This window comes from Electrona antarctica (assembly GCF_951216825.1).
Source record: "Electrona antarctica genome assembly, chromosome: 20".
NCBI classification, from domain to species: Eukaryota; Metazoa; Chordata; class Actinopteri; order Myctophiformes; family Myctophidae; genus Electrona; species Electrona antarctica.
In genome coordinates, this window is record NC_136801.1 from 3548239 (window position 1) to 3565652 (window position 17414).

At 45.0% G+C, this 17414-nt stretch overlaps 1 protein-coding gene across 1 annotated transcript in view; it reads right to left on the minus strand.

The window, feature by feature from the left end:
• vill (villin-like) overlaps nt 1-14541 on the minus strand; it is a 26956-nt gene extending 12415 nt beyond the window's left edge. The window contains exons 1-13 of the mRNA XM_079489284.1: nt 14465-14541; nt 13953-14027; nt 13025-13224; nt 12437-12545; nt 11552-11662; nt 11149-11354; nt 10198-10276; nt 8538-8636; nt 7795-7948; nt 5265-5365; nt 3809-3946; nt 3348-3506; nt 1204-1383 (exon numbers count right to left, since the gene is read on the minus strand). Of these exons, the coding sequence (XP_079345410.1) occupies nt 1204-1383; nt 3348-3506; nt 3809-3946; nt 5265-5365; nt 7795-7948; nt 8538-8636; nt 10198-10276; nt 11149-11354; nt 11552-11662; nt 12437-12545; nt 13025-13224; nt 13953-14027; nt 14465-14536 (1683 nt within the window). The 5' untranslated portion in view covers nt 14537-14541. The remainder of the gene's footprint in view (nt 1-1203; nt 1384-3347; nt 3507-3808; nt 3947-5264; nt 5366-7794; nt 7949-8537; nt 8637-10197; nt 10277-11148; nt 11355-11551; nt 11663-12436; nt 12546-13024; nt 13225-13952; nt 14028-14464) is intronic.
• Nucleotides 14542-17414: the final 2873 nt, after the last annotated feature.

A 17414-nucleotide genomic window follows, 5' to 3' on the forward strand; every position in this document is an offset into this window, starting at 1 on the left:
CATGAGGCCCATAGGGCAGGAGCCTATCTCCTGTTTCTGTAGCCATGAGGCCCATAGGGCAGGAGCCTATCTCCTGTTTCTGTAGCCATGAGGCCCATAGGGCAGGAGCCTATCTCCTGTTTCTGTAGCCATGAGGCCCATAGGGCAGGAGCCTATCTCCCCCTGGTACACCCCCTGGACATGACGCTAGTATGTCGCAGGGACTTACCCCCAATCCAACCCTTGATGCTGAGTGTCAAGCAGGGAGGCACTGGGTCCCATTTTTACAGTCTTTGGTATGACCCGGCCGGGGATTGAACCCCAACCTCCCAGTCTCAGGGCGGACACTCTAACCACAAGGCCACTGAGTGCGGTTCTTTGAGGGGTACCGAATAGACTCTTGACAGGTCTGTTACTCTGAGTGTTCAAATGGAAACAAAACGGACTAGTAAAAATCTCGAGTCCGTTTGGCTCCATTTGTACTCCCTCATAACTCCCTGAGTTATGGGAGAGTCCTTGAAATGGCAGAGTTTGATTTACAGTAGATGTGACAGTGAACAAGTCAGTGAGAGAGAGGGGGAGGGTGACATTACATCCATACATCCAAGAGTCTTAGGTCAGCCCTGGCCGCCGTGGGGAAGGACTACAGTCTGATTTATATGCTCTCTTACCAGGTGCGTGCATGCTTTGATAAATGACAGCAACTTGTATTCATGATGTTACACAAGCAGCGTATAAAACATAGCACCCACAGACGCTGTGGGTGCTGGCGGCGTGTTTCCTCCTCCGTGTCATCAGTGCCCATACCCGAGGCGGGGTTGGCGAAAGGGCCTTTCTGTGTGGAGTTTGCATGTTCTCCCCGTGTCCCCTAGGGTAGGTACCCTCACAAAAAACATGCAGTAATCCTGGTCTCTAAACTGCCTCCCCCTGGCCAGCCGGGGCGCCTGATGGAGGGGAAAGGAACTGGTTGGAATAACGTGTTCCTTCCACGTGCTACGTCCAACCAGGGAAACTCCCCCCTGTCAGGTGTAAATGAGCAACTTGGACACTCAGGCATGAAGGAAGCATGAGTTCAAGTCCGTTGCTCTCCCCATGTCCCCCATATATGGGGACTAGGTTGGCGGAGGGTGTGTAGAGCCCAGGATCACATTAGATAATTGACACAGGGGTGAAAAATGGGTTACAAAATCGTGGGATAAAAAATATATTTAAAAAAAAACATACCTTTCCATACCACAGGTAGCACAGGCGGTCGGTCTTCAGCAGGAACACGTCGTTGGTATTGAGAGAGGACGCTCTGGCTCGTACCTCGGTGGCTTTGGTGTTGATCTCACTGGTTCCTCTCACTTGGAACAGTCGTGGGCCGCCGTCGGGGACGACCACCCCAGGTCTGCCCGTACCTCCCTGGAAGCAAAGCCACATTGCACACTTTACTGGAGGCAGAACACAATCCAAGTACAAATACATGCATAATTATAATCAATGCATTTACTGCTGAACGTGATTGTCATTGTCATTTAAAGACAATCAATCAATCACGAGAATAAATTATTATCACTCCAAACCTAACCCACAATTGACGGTACTCGTTACCCAGGGCTGGATTAACACCTCTGAGGGCCCCTGGGCACTGAAGCTCGAAGGGCCCCCCTTCACGCGCGCGCAACATCTTTGCTGTTTTGGAGCCGTTTTGGGGCAGTTTTATGCCGTTATATTGGCCTATTTCCGGTCGCCTACCCCCCCCCCCCCCCCCCCAGAGTGACAGCCAATCTAGCGCATTGTTGCTGCTTTACACACAATTGCACTTTTCAGCTGCCCTTCTCACCAACAATAAAACACTAATCTTTTTAGACACCATTTATTTCATTCGGATTAGCAGGGAAATTTTCTGTGGAGCTAGGGGCACGGTAGATCCGGCCCTGTCGTTACCAGGGGTTCCCAACCACTGGTACTGGTACCACTGGTGGTACTTGAGCACCCCCCATCTGGTGGTGCTCAGAGGAGTCGCCCAAAAAAAGGAGAAAAAAAGACAAAAGTGGAATGAAATATTTATTTATATTAATAAAGGTACCGGTAGTTCTTCTGACCAAGCAATTGGTCCATCCCTTATTATTTCCTTATATGGTGTTCTTCCTGAAACCGGGAACCCCTTTTGGTGTTAGCATGTTATGCTTTAGCTATTTTTGAAAAATCGAAGAACCACTGACATAGAAACATAGCTTTTTCAGAAAACTGTCAGGATGTAGAAGACATTTTTAGAATCTGATCTCAGGTCAAAATGGGTTAATAGAAGATTATAGAACTGATTAAGTCCCATTACAACTAGTATCAGTTGTGGGTCAGAGCAGCAGCAAAATTGGCTTAGGAATGGAACAAAAACAAAACAATTCAAAGACTAAATTACATTTTTCCTCTTGTGTAAATAATAGATAAGATTGCGTAGATGGGGCAGGTCTAGGCTCCTGTATTTTAACATCAGTTATTATGGTGGGACTTGGAGTGCCAGATATTAGCGACGGCTATTTAAGCAACGACGGCTACGGCAACCGGAAATCGATCAGTGCTCGATACATAAACCTGCTCTCCGTCACAGCCCTTTCTACTCCCGCTGAACCTATGTGTCATAACCATGTTTATTGAAATTATAGCTGTCATACATTTACACCAATTGCTCCATCACCTCTCTTATGCTGTGTAATGTGTTGGCATGCTCTGAATGAAGAAATAACAGTCATATTAACCAATAACCATGTTTATTAAAACGGTTTTAGAATAACACAGATTGCTCCAGCACCTTCCTCTTACCACTGCTGATCATGTCCAGCGCATGTAATCATTAAGCAATATCGGCAAGTTAGCTGACGCGCGACGGGGTGTTTTAAAAATAATAACAATAATAATGTGTTTATGTTTGACACATGCTGCATGGACCCGTCACCATGGCAACCAATGTCGCCGGAGGCTGTTTGCTTAACGATTTTGACAGCTACGGCGTGGGCGTCATAGCCGCCGTACTTCCGCGTAGTGGAGCCGTCCTGAAAACAGTCGTTGCTTAAAGTCCCTATTTTCTGTGGTGGTATTTGGTATAAAAACGTTGAAACCCCCTGCTCGTTACAATTTGAATTACGCCAGGGCTCCACCGGACGAGTTGCGTTGCGTCTGCGTCGCGTCAAAAAACGCACCGGTTAAATTTTAATGCACGCGTCGCGTCTCCGTCAACGCGGGCAGTGGAGCCACCCTTCATTGATTAAAAAGGGAACATTCCCTGACGGTGACGGAGACGCGACGCTGACGCGCCCGGTGGAGCCCGGCCGTTAGAATGTCTATAGGGCCACAGATATATTATTGTGCCAATGACCACATCTCACCTCAAATATAATGAGCTTGCCCTTAAATATGGCCAGGAAATGGCGAGGCTCCTTTCCCATGATCACCCGGACCTGGACAGGAGCTCCGTTGTACTTGTTGTCAACGTTGACGGCCTGGTAAGCACACGCTGTGATCTCATCCTGAGAGGCATGGCGTCCCTGTCACAGTGAAGACACAGTAAACACAGGCTGATATATACAGCAGTTGTCGTCCGTCGACAGCAGAGATGCAGAGACAGCAGAGATGCAGAGATGCAGAGATACAGAGACAGCAGAGATGCAGAGACAGCAGAGATACAGAGACAGCAGAGATGCAGAGACAGCAGAGATGCAGAGATGCAGAGACAGCAGAGATGCAGAGATGCAGAGACAGCAGAGATGCAGAGATGCAGAGACAGCAGAGATGCGAAGCGGAGATGACATTTAAACATCGTTCAAGTATTTGGTGATCAATAACCCACCTGCCACATGTACAGTATGTATTGCGGCCGGTTTGACCTCTGATACGTGTACAGCACCAGGTAGCAGTCTCCGCCGTAGAACTGTCCATAGGTGCTGGGGTTTACTGCACTCAGCTCCAAGTCCTCAATCCTCCACACCTGACACGAGATATGGTAAATGGTAAATGGTGCATTTATATAGTGCCTTTATCCAAGGCGCTTTACATAGATTGTGCATTACATTCACCCATTCACACACACATTCATACACCGATTGCGGCGGAAGCCATGCAAGGTACCAACCAGCACATCAGGAGAAATTTGGGGTTCAGTGTCTTGCCCAAGGACACTTCGACAAGTAGACAGGAGGAGCCGGGATTCGAACCGCCGACCCATGGATCATTGGACGACCTGCTCTACCTCTTGAGCCACAGCCGCCCCTCTATGGTGACAGAACATTATAAGATCTCAGTTTGTGAGTGCAGGGAAAATGTGTTTGGGGTGCGGGTCAGGACGATCGCTGTCTTAGGGTAGGGAGTGTAACCAAAAAATGAAGGTAAGTGTAACAACAGCTGAATAAAAATTTGAAACTGAAATTCTCTTTCTCTATTTTCTTTTCCCAAGTGACAATTAAAACACAAACCCCTGACCGAAGGGAAGAAAGAAAGAAAAACAATAACTAAACCTACTTACCTAAACTAATTAAATGAGAAAACTAATGGAATTGGATAAAACAAACCCCTACAGTATGTACCTTTTCTGCACACAAATCTGAACACTGGATTATGGATATCTTTGCTGTCGGGCAGAAACCTTCTATATCCATATTCTAACATTTTGTGGGTTTTTTTCCTGTATCAGCTTCATTGTCACATCACAGATTTACAGAAGTAAAAAAATCACACCCGTGTGAAGTGAGTGGTGCAACTCCGTGTGGGGGTTCCCGCGCCCAGGGGGCCAGGCCGGTTCCGGCGTGCCGCCCCGCCGTCCGAAACGGTTGAGAAATGACAGTTACCGTGTGGCGGTCCCTCTACTGTACAGTACTGTACTGTACTGTCACTGTACTGTACTGGCACACCCGAAAGCATCATATATACAGTTAATACGTGCGTGTGTGTTTGTGTGTGCGTTAGGTTGCGCACAGGTGGTTGAAAAACAACCATGCTGTTTTCGTGCTCATACCCAGACAGACACCCACCCAGCCAGCCAGCTACCCACCCACCCACCCACACACTCCGTAAGGGAGTGGTTGCACCACTCAAAAATATATATCGTTTTTTGTTATGATATCTATGGACGTTAGTGCGAGAAAAACACACGTGTTTCATTTTTTGAAATAAAAACAAAGTTCAAAAAAAAAAAAAATAAATAATAATGTTGTACATGGGATTGTTATAGATGGGATTATATCAGCCCATATGCCATAGGATAGGTTTTATGATCAAGTTTTCATGGTATGTGCGTTTGTTTCGCTGACCTGAACCTCTCCAGAAGCATCGTCCACCATGCGCTGCTGTGCAGCCAGTTCAGGTCGCGCGTGGAGCTCCATCACATCGAACTTCACCTGGTCCACCTTGGCTGCAGAGGGAGCACGACGGCCATGACCAAGTATAAAAGCATGCAGAAGTCAAACTCAATCACGCCTGGGTAAACAGCGCTCGCAAATCATTCTTTGTGCTCTGTGTCATGGTGTTTGTTTTAACCTGCTTAGTGTACCGGATGGGTGGGGTTTATTGCCACATAAGACATTGCAGTGAGTGCCAAGACGTTAAGGACACGTAAGGCTACCACAGGAAAAGTATGTGAAAGACTATTTGGAGGGGAACTGTGTCGATATTTAAGCCATTTTTGGTGGGAACCCCTTTTGGTGTTTTAAGCATTATGTTATACTTTAGCCATTGAAAAATAGCAGATCTACAAGCTCATAGCGTGGCACCGAGTGCCGCGCTACGAGCTTGTAGGTCTGCTATTTTTGAAAAATCCTGAAAATGTGGCGCAAATCTTTGAATATATATTCTTTCACAGGGAACGTTTTTAACTCTTCTGGGGGGATCCCTGGAACTACAATATTTTCCGATGGGGGTCGGAGGCCAATTACATATAATTTTTGGGGTCCTTGACATTACATATTGAGCACCACTGACATAGAAACATGGGTTTTTCAGAAAACTGTCAGGATTTAGAAGACATTTTTAAAATTCAGGTCATTCCATTGTGAGAATGTGAAAAATCTGACAATTCTCAGGGGTTTCTCAGGGTTTGCCTGTTTTATGTCGGCTGGCTTACATTTTCTTGACACAGTGGGAAGTGTTACAGCAGGATTCACATTATGTACACATGATGTTCCCCTTTACAGTGCTTTTGTCTGACTTACAATCTGAGAACTGAACCATACGGTACTGTACAGTAGACAGAGTACCCCTATTGTTTGACTTACAATCTGAGAACTGAACCATACGGTACTGTACAGTAGACAGAGTACCCCTATTGTTGAGAACTGAACCATACGGTACTGTACAGTAGACTAGAGTACCCTTACAATCTGAGAACTGAACCATACGGTACTGTACAGTAGACTAGAGTACCCTTACAATCTGAGAACTGAACCATACGGTACTGTACAGTAGACTAGAGTACCCTTACAATCTGAGAACTGAACCATACGGTACTGTACAGTAGACTAGAGTACCCTTACAATCTGAGAACTGAACCATACGGTACTGTACAGTAGACAGAGTACCCCTATTGTTGAGAACTGAACCATACGGTACTGTACAGTAGACAGAGTACCCCTATTGTTGAGAACTGAACCATACGGTACTGTACAGTAGACTAGAGTACCCCTATTGTTTGACTTACAATCTGAGAACTGAACCATACGGTACTGTACAGAGTAGAGTACCCCTATTGTCTGACTTACAATCTGAGAACTGAACCATACGGTACTGTACAGTAGACTAGAGTACCTTACAATCTGAGAACTGAACCATACGGTACTGTACAGTAGACTAGAGTACCCCTATTGTTTGAAAATACTACCTGATTCAACTCTGAATCAAACATAGATAAAAAGAGAAGATAAAAAGAGAAGGATCCGGGCACACAAGGTTAAAAAAATGAGGAACGCCTTTATTTAAAAGGCAACTGCCAACATGTTTTTGACCTAACAGGTCTTCAGATCCTTCTCTTTTTGTCTCCACCAGGCCGAAGGCATGGGGAGAGAGTATGTTTTGCACTCCGTCCGTGTGTGTGTGTGTCCGTCCGTGTGTCCGTCCTTCCGTCCGTCTGTGAACAGCTAATCTCCGGCACCGTTAACCCGGTCGATGCCAAACTTTGCACACACACTCCCTGGATGCCAACGATGAACCTCTGCCCCACATTTTCCAGAACGGCCTGTTATAGCGCCACCATGAGGCAGCTTTTCACATTTTTTACCTAAAACTGCACCGATCTGCGTGAAACGTTCCATGCACACTCCCTAGAGGCCAAGGACAAACCTTTGACCTGCATTTTCCGCATCTGCCTTTTATAGCGCCACCAGGAGGCCGACTTTTGTAAAACAATTTTTTTTATATTACTCCTCTAGATTCTGTCCAAAAATCTCACAAATCGTTACACAGTATCTCTATGGTCATGTGCTCAATTTGGATCTGTCCGATATTTCATATTCCATCCTAATTGGCTTTCACAGTTTGCAAGATTGCCCCGTTTTGAACAAAAGCCTCAAATCATGAACGCAGCATGCAATTTACATGAAATCTGTCTCTGCATTTCCTCAACATTCCTAAACATTTTGCCAAACATCACACACACTCCTATCCTCCTGGTGGAGACCTGTGCCCGGAAGGGCACTTTTTCTAGTTATGTATTGATCCCGTTTTTGATCCGTGCGAGCACCTTTTTATCATTATCACATCCTGCTACCTCCATTGAGCACCTGGTTAGTTCCTCTTTTTTCTCTGAATCAAACATGTCTAATTACTGAGAATAATAGGAGGACTTTGTACCTATACTTCCAACGCTGTAAGCACGGCCCAGGCCCTGCGTTTGGTCTTTCTCTTTCCAGGACTTGAACAGGTGCTTAAACATGGCCGACTCTCCCCCTTCACTCATAACCTCCACGTTGGTGTTGGACGGGTAATTCTTGGCCTTGATAAAGCCCTTGAAGGAAAAGAACGATGGCGTGGGGGAAGGTGGGTGTGTCAAATATTAAACAATGCCCAGGAAAACGGGCATAGTTTACGGCAGTGGTTCCCAAAGTGGGGTCCGGGGACCCCTAGGGGTACCTGAGGGAGTTCCAGGGGGTCCCCAGCTAAATGATACTTTGGAACCAAATGGACCATTATGGGTCTGTAACTCTGAGAGTGTACAAATGAAACCAAATGGACCCTAACAGGGTCCATTTGGTTCCATTTGTACACTGTCAGAGTTAAATTAACAGTGGTTTTACAATATAAATTGGGGTACCAGAGGTAGAAATGCTATTAAATCGGGGGTCCGTAGCATAATGCGTGTGAAAATCACTGCTAGAGCCGTAAAAATCTTCCCTTATCGAGGTCACTGGCACATGTTTTCAAATGGGGGGTCTGTGGCCTAATACATTGATTTGGGGGTCCTTGACACCAAAACGTTTGGGAACCACTGGTTTACGGTATTAAATAAACACATACAAAATAAAAAATGAACATGGAACTCACTTCAAAATGTACCTCCTATAATAAAAATGATGTGATATATTTCTGCTACTCACCACAGCCCTGCTCAGGGCAGACCTTCGTTCCTCCTTCGAGGCCAGCCTGCCCTTCCAGACCAGCACGCTGGAACCTCCTTGGTCAACTATGTAACAGTCCTGCCAGAGAGGGAACCGTGGGAGGAAACAAAGCATTGATGGAATGATTACGAAATGTATTCATTATTTTTCCCATTATTGTTTTCTGCAAATAACCGGCATCAGAAAATTGCCAAGCCTTAAATAATCCTCTCGAGCCTTAATAATAATCCTCTGGAGGACTGATAATGATGCATCTTTTTTTATTTTAGCTGGAAGGTTAATATTAACGGGACCATACAAAGCATTATACTTGAATCTGTACAAAAATGAGCACACAATGTTCTTTTTCAGCGTTTCTGTGTGAGTGCTGATTCATGGTGGGTGAGTACTCCTCATTCACATCCCTGCCCAGATACGTCTCATTCATGGTGGGTGAGTACTCCTCATTCACATCCCTGCCCAGATAACATCTCATTCTGGAAATCTTCTGGTCACAAAGCATGCTTCTCTAACCCAAATTTAGGCCAGTGGTTCTCAACCTGTGGGTTTTGGGACCACCAGGGGGGTCCCCAGATGATTTTAGGGGGGTGCCCAAATGACAGTGATGTGACAATTTACCAATTTTGACCTGAGATCAGATTCTAAAAATGTCTTCTACATTCTGACAGTTTTCTGAAAAAGCTATGTTTCTATGTCAGTCGTTCTTCGATTTTTCAAAAATAGCAGACCTACAAGCTCGTAGCGCGCCACTCGGTGGCGCGCTATGAGCTTGTAGATCTGCTATTTTTCAATAGCAGATCAAATAACACCAAAAGGGGTTCCCGCCCAAAATGGGTTAAGGACTTACAAGACCATTACTGCACCAAACGTTATACACTAAACTGGTCAAACAAATTGTCAAATAATATAAGAAAGAGGCAAAAATTCTGAAAATAGACAATCTACAGGCGTCAACTCCTACAATTTGTGGCCTGAAAAGGTTGAGAACCATGCACTGCTTCGAGATGCACATAACAAACGGTTACTCTGAGAACAATTCGGTGAGTTAAAGTTAAAAATTCACCCAGTCTTTGGGAAACAACAACAATGTGTTGAACCACACCCACAACACCAGAGGGAGTGCAACAAACCATGTACAACCCAGATTCGGCACAAACAAGGGACTAAATTATTTTCGCTCCTATGCCACCAAAATGTGGAACGCCCTACCAACAGTCATTAAGACATGCGAATCCCTTGACTCCTTCAAAACCGCTTTCAAAGGGCACCTACGGACGGCTGCAATTCGAAACTGGCCCCTGTAAAAATCTGAATCCCCCCCCCCCACCGCCCACCCCCTTTTTCCCTCACTGTATATGTTTCTTTTCCCTTTTTACCTCCTTTATGATGAATTCCTGTTCTGTTCTTTGACTATATAGAAGTGTCTATCTGTACGTCTCTAAATGTTTTGATGAATTGAACAAGGTGGACCCTCTTGTAAACAAGTGTAATGCTTAATTGGGTCGTCCACTCACAGTTAACAGTCTTTGTATTGAGTTTGTGCTTGAAATGTACTGTAATTCTGCAAACTGTTAATAAATATTTCAATCAATCAATCAATCAATCAATCAATCAACCAACCATATGAGACCTTACTTACCGAGGAGTGCAGTAAGTCTTGAGTTAGTGGCTGGGTGGCCACTTCCTGAACCACCAGCTTCCCACTGTTATCTGACACACTGATGAGAGAGGACAATATGGATTAGAAAATACAATACAAACACAGTACAGTCCACATTCCAGTGTAAGTTAACTGTAGAGATAGGAATTTCTATGTATATGGTATGATTTGGAAAATGGTTGTCAGTAATGTCAAGTATACTGTGAGTTGTAGGCAATGTAAACATGCCAGCATGCTGATATGATCTTTTAAAGCAGCACTATCTTTGACTTCACTACCCAAGAGTTTCTGCAACCATGTCCGGCGAGGACAGGCTGTGATTGTCCAGTCTTCACTTTAACTGGCAGTGCTGCCTTAATGAATTGCATTTTTATAGCGCTTTTCCAAGTGCTCAAAGCGCTTTACAATGGTTCATTCATTCATACATTGGGAGGTGAAGCGGCGAACAGTCGACGCCAGCGTCCTCACTTCCCACATTCACACACCAATGGTGGCAAGCTCACACCGACCGACTCATTGGAGGCAATGTAGGGTTCAGTGTCTTGCCCAAGGACACTTTGACATGTGGACAGGAGGAGGCGGGATTCGAACCGCCGACCCAGGGATTATTGGACGACCTGCTCTGCCTCCTGAGCCACAGCCGCCCTTGGTGCCTTGGCGCCTTGGTGCCTTGGCAAATGCCAGGATGAAACTCATTGTCTCCCCTATTACATCACAGCACCGTAATAGGTGCTATAGCAGGGGCCCCTCTCAGTCTATACATAATATATATGGAAGCTTGGCAGGATGATTGTTATTGCTTAAACATGTAACTTTATCATTTTGTGGGACATACATAATATGCTATAAAGTTGTTACATGGTTGGTTACATAGTGCTGCTTTAAGTGTCATTTGACAATGAGCGATGGGGTAAGCGATTGAACTCTTACTGGTAGAGCCTGACGTTGGCGTTTTGAAGCAGGTCTGGTTTGTCGTCAGGAATGGCCTCCTTCAGCTGGCCCGACCTCTGACCCAGCACGGCTCTCAGGATCTTCATCAGCTCCGGAGAGTCTTCCTCAGCCCCGCCCTCCACCACGCCGATCTGAGCGCGGCCGCCACGCTCCCTGTCTCGGATGTCCTGGGCCAACAGCACCGCCTGTGGAGGGAGAGGAGAGGAGAGGAGAGGAGAGGAGAGGAGAGGAGAGGAGAGGAGAGGAGAGGAGAGGAGAGGAAAGTTTTTCAGAAATTTAGATGGTTCTCAAACAAATAGCAGATGTTCAATCTCACAGCGCGTCACTTCATGGCTTCATATTGGCTATATAAAAATCTGACTTTGATCCTGGACTAAAATACCTTGAGTTTCTCCCTCCTGTTGCTCTGTGGACCGTTCCACTGTACAATGACCTTCCCCATGTCCAGCAGGAAGATATCACCACTGTTAAAGCTGTTCCAAGACACCTCCACCTGCGCACCCCCCCCCCCCCCCCACACACACACACACACACACACACACACACACACACACACACACACACACGCACACGCACACGCACACGCACACACACAATCTGAGGAAATTCACAACTAGCGCAAGAGATACAAAAACAAATAAAACAACACATCACATGTGTGCATTGCCTTGTGTGGTGGTGGTGGTGGTGAGCCTGTAATCAACCCACAGTGAGTGGGAGTCAAAACCAGACAGACAAACAGCATGACTGTACAGTACATTCCACTACAGTTTGTGCAGTGGTGGAAAGTACCTTTATTCAAGTAGTGTACTTGGAGGTACTTTGTCCTTTACTTATCAATGTTGATACGTTAAAATACCATTTCAAATAGCCGATCTACAAGCTCACACCGTGAGCACCTTGTGAGCTTTTACTTTTTATTATTTATATTTACGTCATTTTATGGGTGAACTACTCTTAAGTATATTTTAATGTACTTTTGTATACTTCTGCGTAAATTGTTAAAACATTTATTGGCAGTATTATGCGTGTCTTAAGTAGCAGGTCTTATGACTTAACTTAAGACCTGGAGGCGTGGTCAATGCTGTTTGGCCACTCAGAATAGCCAAATGGCATTGATCACGCCTCTAGGTCTTAAGTTAAGTAATAAGACCTGGTACTTAAGACACGCATAATACTGCCCTTTGTCATTTTTAATTTGGGAATGGGATATTGCTCCGTGCGTGCGTGCGTGCGTGCGTGCGTGCGTGCGTGCGTGCGTGCGTACCTCTGTGGCCGTCACATGCTTCCGTCCCTTGACGTGCAGCAGTCGCAGAATGTTGTACATGTTGGTCTGGACATGATGGAACCCAGAGGCCACCCCGCCCTTCTTGTAGCTGAGCAGGGAGAGGTCAGGTACAGGGTCAGAGGTCAGGGTCATCACCCACCCACCACACATTAAATCAGTGGTGGAAAGTACTTTTTCTATACTTTTTAGGTACTTTTTACGCTACCAAAAAAACCAAACCTAAACCAAATGGACCCTTATGGGTCTGTAATTCAGAGAGTGTACAAAAATTGACATTTGTACACTCTCAGAGTTAAATTAACAGTGGTTTTACAATATAAATTGGGGTACCTGAGATATAAATGCCATTAATTCGGGGGTCCGTAGCATAATGCATGTGAATCTGGGGGTCCATGAAATTAATGTTTTGGAATCACTGCTAGAGCCGTAAAAACCCTCCCTTATCGGGGTCACTGGCATATGTTTTCAAATGGGGGGTCTGTGGCCTAATAAATGTTGGTTTTGGGGGTCCTTGACACCAAAAAGTTTGGGAACCACTGATATAGGGATCTCTCCTTTTGAACTTACACAACGCCATGTTTGAAGTAGCTCCTGAACCGGGGCGACTCGCTGCCCTGCACCTCTCTGTGCTGGACAGGACTGCCGCCCAGGTGCTCGTCCAGCTGGGTGACATAGATGGCCGCCGCGCCCTGCTCGTCCTGAGAGGAGCCGTTCCCTATCCAGTAGTGAAGGTCCACCGTCTGGGCAGAGTTCTGGTTCTGGCTTATCTAGAGAGGGAACAACGAACGGCACCGAACACAGTCTCAGTCTTAGAATGGGCTCTAATCTTATGCACTCAAACTAACTCTTCCTAACTTCCCCCTTCCCTATACTTCCTTCACAGGTGTTACCGACGATACTAATTAACCCATTTTGACCTGAGATCAGATTCTATAAATGTCTTCTAAATCCTGACAGTTTTCTGAAAAAGCTATTTTTCTATGTCAGTCGTTCTTTGATTTTTCAAAAAATAGCAGATCTACAAGCTCATAGCGCGCCACTCGGTGGCGCGCTATGAGCTTGTAGATCTGCTATTTTTCAATAGCTAAAGAATAACGTAATGCTAACACCAAAAGGGGTTCCCGCCCCAAAATGGGCTAATTAAGGCTCTGTTCCATTTCGTGTACAGTGGTTCTCAAACCTTTTCATTTCAAGGACCCCGGCGGCCATAACTCTGAGAGTGTACAAACATATTTATCCCATCACAATTCAAAATGTAGGTCTTTACTCCAATGTTATACCATCATAAACAACTAGCCCAAATATACAGCAAATAATATTAATAATATCAAAATATAAATATAAAAATGTCTCCAGTGCTGTGGTCTGTTATCTGTGGTGGTTTAGCTATCCATTTGTTTAGTATCAGTGACTGTGGCTTCGATGCGGAGAGTCAACAACACTATAACATCAGTGTGTTCTTCCCCGGGGAAATCAACCAGGACTTTATACTCACATAAAGCACGATGTAGCAATCCCCCTCAAAGAAGTTGCCATAGCCCTGGGCCGGAACAGGCACCATCTTCATGTTCTGAATGAAAACAACAACGAGACAAATGAAACAAACGCCAAGCAATTAAGCCATTTTGGGCGGGAACCCCTTTTGGTGATAGCCTTATGTTATGCTTTAGCTATTGAAAAATAGCAGATCTACAAGCTCATAGCGCGCCACCGAGTGGCGCGCTACGAGCTTGTAGGTCTGCTATTTTTGAAAGATCAGGATGTAGAAGGCATTTTTAGAATCTGATCTCAGGTCAAAATGGGTTAAACCTAAAAGAGATGATGTCCCACCTATGAAACCCTCCCCAACACATGGCGTTCTCATTAGCGTGACCAATTAAAGAGGGCGGCGTTCTCATTAGCGTGACCAATTAAAGAGGGCGGCGTTCTCATTAGCGTGACCAATTAAAAGAGGGCATACATGCACATTTTGTCACTGCGTGCTTTGCTTTGTTCGTTTTGACTCACATTGATGGTCCAGATCTGCAGGCCTGGCTGCCGCCTGACACTGGCGAAGGCATCTGGAGTTTCATCAGCCATTCTGTTCAGCTGAAACATGCACACGCACACGCACACACGCACACACACACACACACACACACACACACACACACACACACACACACACACACACACACACACACACACGCACACACTTAACATCTTTATTTGCATTCACATTTTACAAGACATTTCTTGAACACAAACAATAGTGGATGCGCAAACTTGAAAAAAACTCTACAACAAGTGCTTCAGGATACAGATCACGCGTACAGAAAGCATCGCCTTCTCCATATATGGCGACTGCCCACACACACACACACACACACACACACACACACACACACACACACACACACACACACACACACACACACACACACACACACACACACACACACACACACACACACACACACACACACACACACACACACACACACACACACACACACACACACTTTATTGGCATGAGAAAACATACGTTTACATTGCCAAAGCAGAAAGCACAATACAATCAAAACAAAAATGATGTACATTTGAAAGTCAGAATCTTCAATAGATCAATTTCTATGTACCAAGATCACTGGATGCAGGTATAGTGCAGGAATATACACAATGATTAGTCTTTAGGGTGGTTGTGTTCCATTTGATATCCTTCTCCTATCACAGCAACTCACAAATCTTGCTGCTGTGTTTGCACATTGTTGTGTGTGTGTGTGTGTGTGTTGTTGTACACACACACACACACACACACCTTTTACTTTCTCTAATAACAACCTAAAACATGAACCTTGGTTGAAAAAAAACTAAAGTTGTCCTTTGTGAACATTGCTTGTGCACATTATATTCCGGTCCGCAAAGTGAAATATAGTGAAATATATATACTATATACTATATATATAGTACTATATACACTTGAAATATATACGATTATAAGATATGCAATGTGCATAAGTCACACACAGAGGCCTAATAGGAGGCTCTCATTTCTACATGACTGTCCCTAATTTGTCACATAAACTCACTTTCAAGCACATTAGAGAACTAATTTTATTATTATTAACTACTTTACTAACTTGTAAAAAAAATCACACGCGTGTGAACTGAGTAGTGCAACTCCCCTCTCCCCCTACCCCCCTCTCTCTCTCTCTCTCCCTCATTAGCAGGCAAGCATAGCAGGACTATCTCTCTCTCTGTTTCTGGCACAACAGCGCCACTTTTGCCCCTACTGGTACTCATAGTCACATACATAGTCACATACTGTAGGTTAACACAGACATTGCTGTTCCTTGGAGTGGTAGCACCACTCAAAAATAAGAGGCCGCACACTCGTAGCCACGATGCTGAATATTTATTGACAAGAATAAATTACTAACTTTCCTCAAGTCTGAAAAAAGAGGAAATGTTGTTGAATGCTGTAGAATTCTGACAATCATGCATCCCCACGTCATTCATCTTCATCACCAGCTATGTGGCTTTTCATCAGAAGCAGCTGGCTCAGAGAGGACACGTGCAGCGCCTCAAAAGACGGAGGAGGGAACTCCCACAGTGACACACCTCTAATCCGGCTAACGAGTGTCAGCATGCCGCTATAGCAACAAACAAACAAGCTCCACAATCGGTGGCGCTTAACTGCCTCTTGTTGTGTCACACGTCAGATACAACTGTGCCCGATAAGCAAATCCAGTGTGCCCAACGTGCCACTCACTGTGCACACAACACACTCTCAGTGGTGAAACACGGCATGGAAAATGGGCTTGCTGGGAGGATGTCAAAATTAACACTGCATCACAGTATACAGACAGAGGCATTGGTTTAAAAAAAGGAAGAAAGTAAGTAGGCCTAATACATCTGCATTGCAGCCATATTTCATGGCAGTTAGGTACCGTAGGCCTATTGCATTGGTTATTAAAGTGGGGTCTGGGGAGGGGGGGGGAGGACCCCAGCAAAATACTTTAGCTATTGAAAAATAGCAGATCTACAAGCTCATAGCGCGGCACAGAGTGCCGCGCTATGAATTTGTAGGTCTGCTATTTTTGAAAAATCGTGAAAATGTGGCGCAAATATTTGAATATATATTCTTTCAGAGCGAACGTTTTTAACTCAAATATTTGCTTCTGGGTGGGGGGGGGGGGGGGGGGTCCATGGAACAACATATTTTCAGATGGGGGTCGGTGGCCAATTACATATATTTCTGGGGGTCCTTGAGTTTGACATGACAATGTTTGAGAACAACTGACATGGACACATGGGTTTTTAAGAAAACTGTCAGGATTTAGAAGACATTTTCAAAATTCCGAAGTCAGGTCTAAATGGGTTAATGCCGCGATGGCGTTAAAACACTGACGTACTGGTCTGTATCACGCAGTGCGTCATTTATATTACAAACGATTCGTCATCGATCATAGAAAATCTAAATGGCTGCCAGAGGTTGATTGATGGACGGAGAGGTGGTGTGAGGTCAGGTGAGTGATATCAGATTGGCTCTACTAACCAGGATGTAAAACCACACCCGCCCCGCATATTAGTAACTCCACACTGCAAGATCCAGAGTTTCAATTTAACCCTCACTGGTCCACTTCTTACACTCTCAAGAGTTAAATTGACACTGGGGATTTGTCAGTGCACTCAGTACTTGAGTACTGGCATCCAAAACTATCAGATAAAAGGGTTGTGACTCAAAGAGCAAATAAAAGCGACAACAGAGAAATCAAATAATTGAGGGCTTGAGCTGACAGGCAAATTATGACTAAGAGAGAGAGAGGGGGGGGGGGGGGGGGGGGAATACAGTACAGTCAATATCACAAATTGAAATGCTACATTACATTACACACCCCAAACTAAGTTGTGAAAGGTTTTTCAGACAGCTCCTATACCTACTGTATACTGCTACGAATCCATTCATGGATTTCAA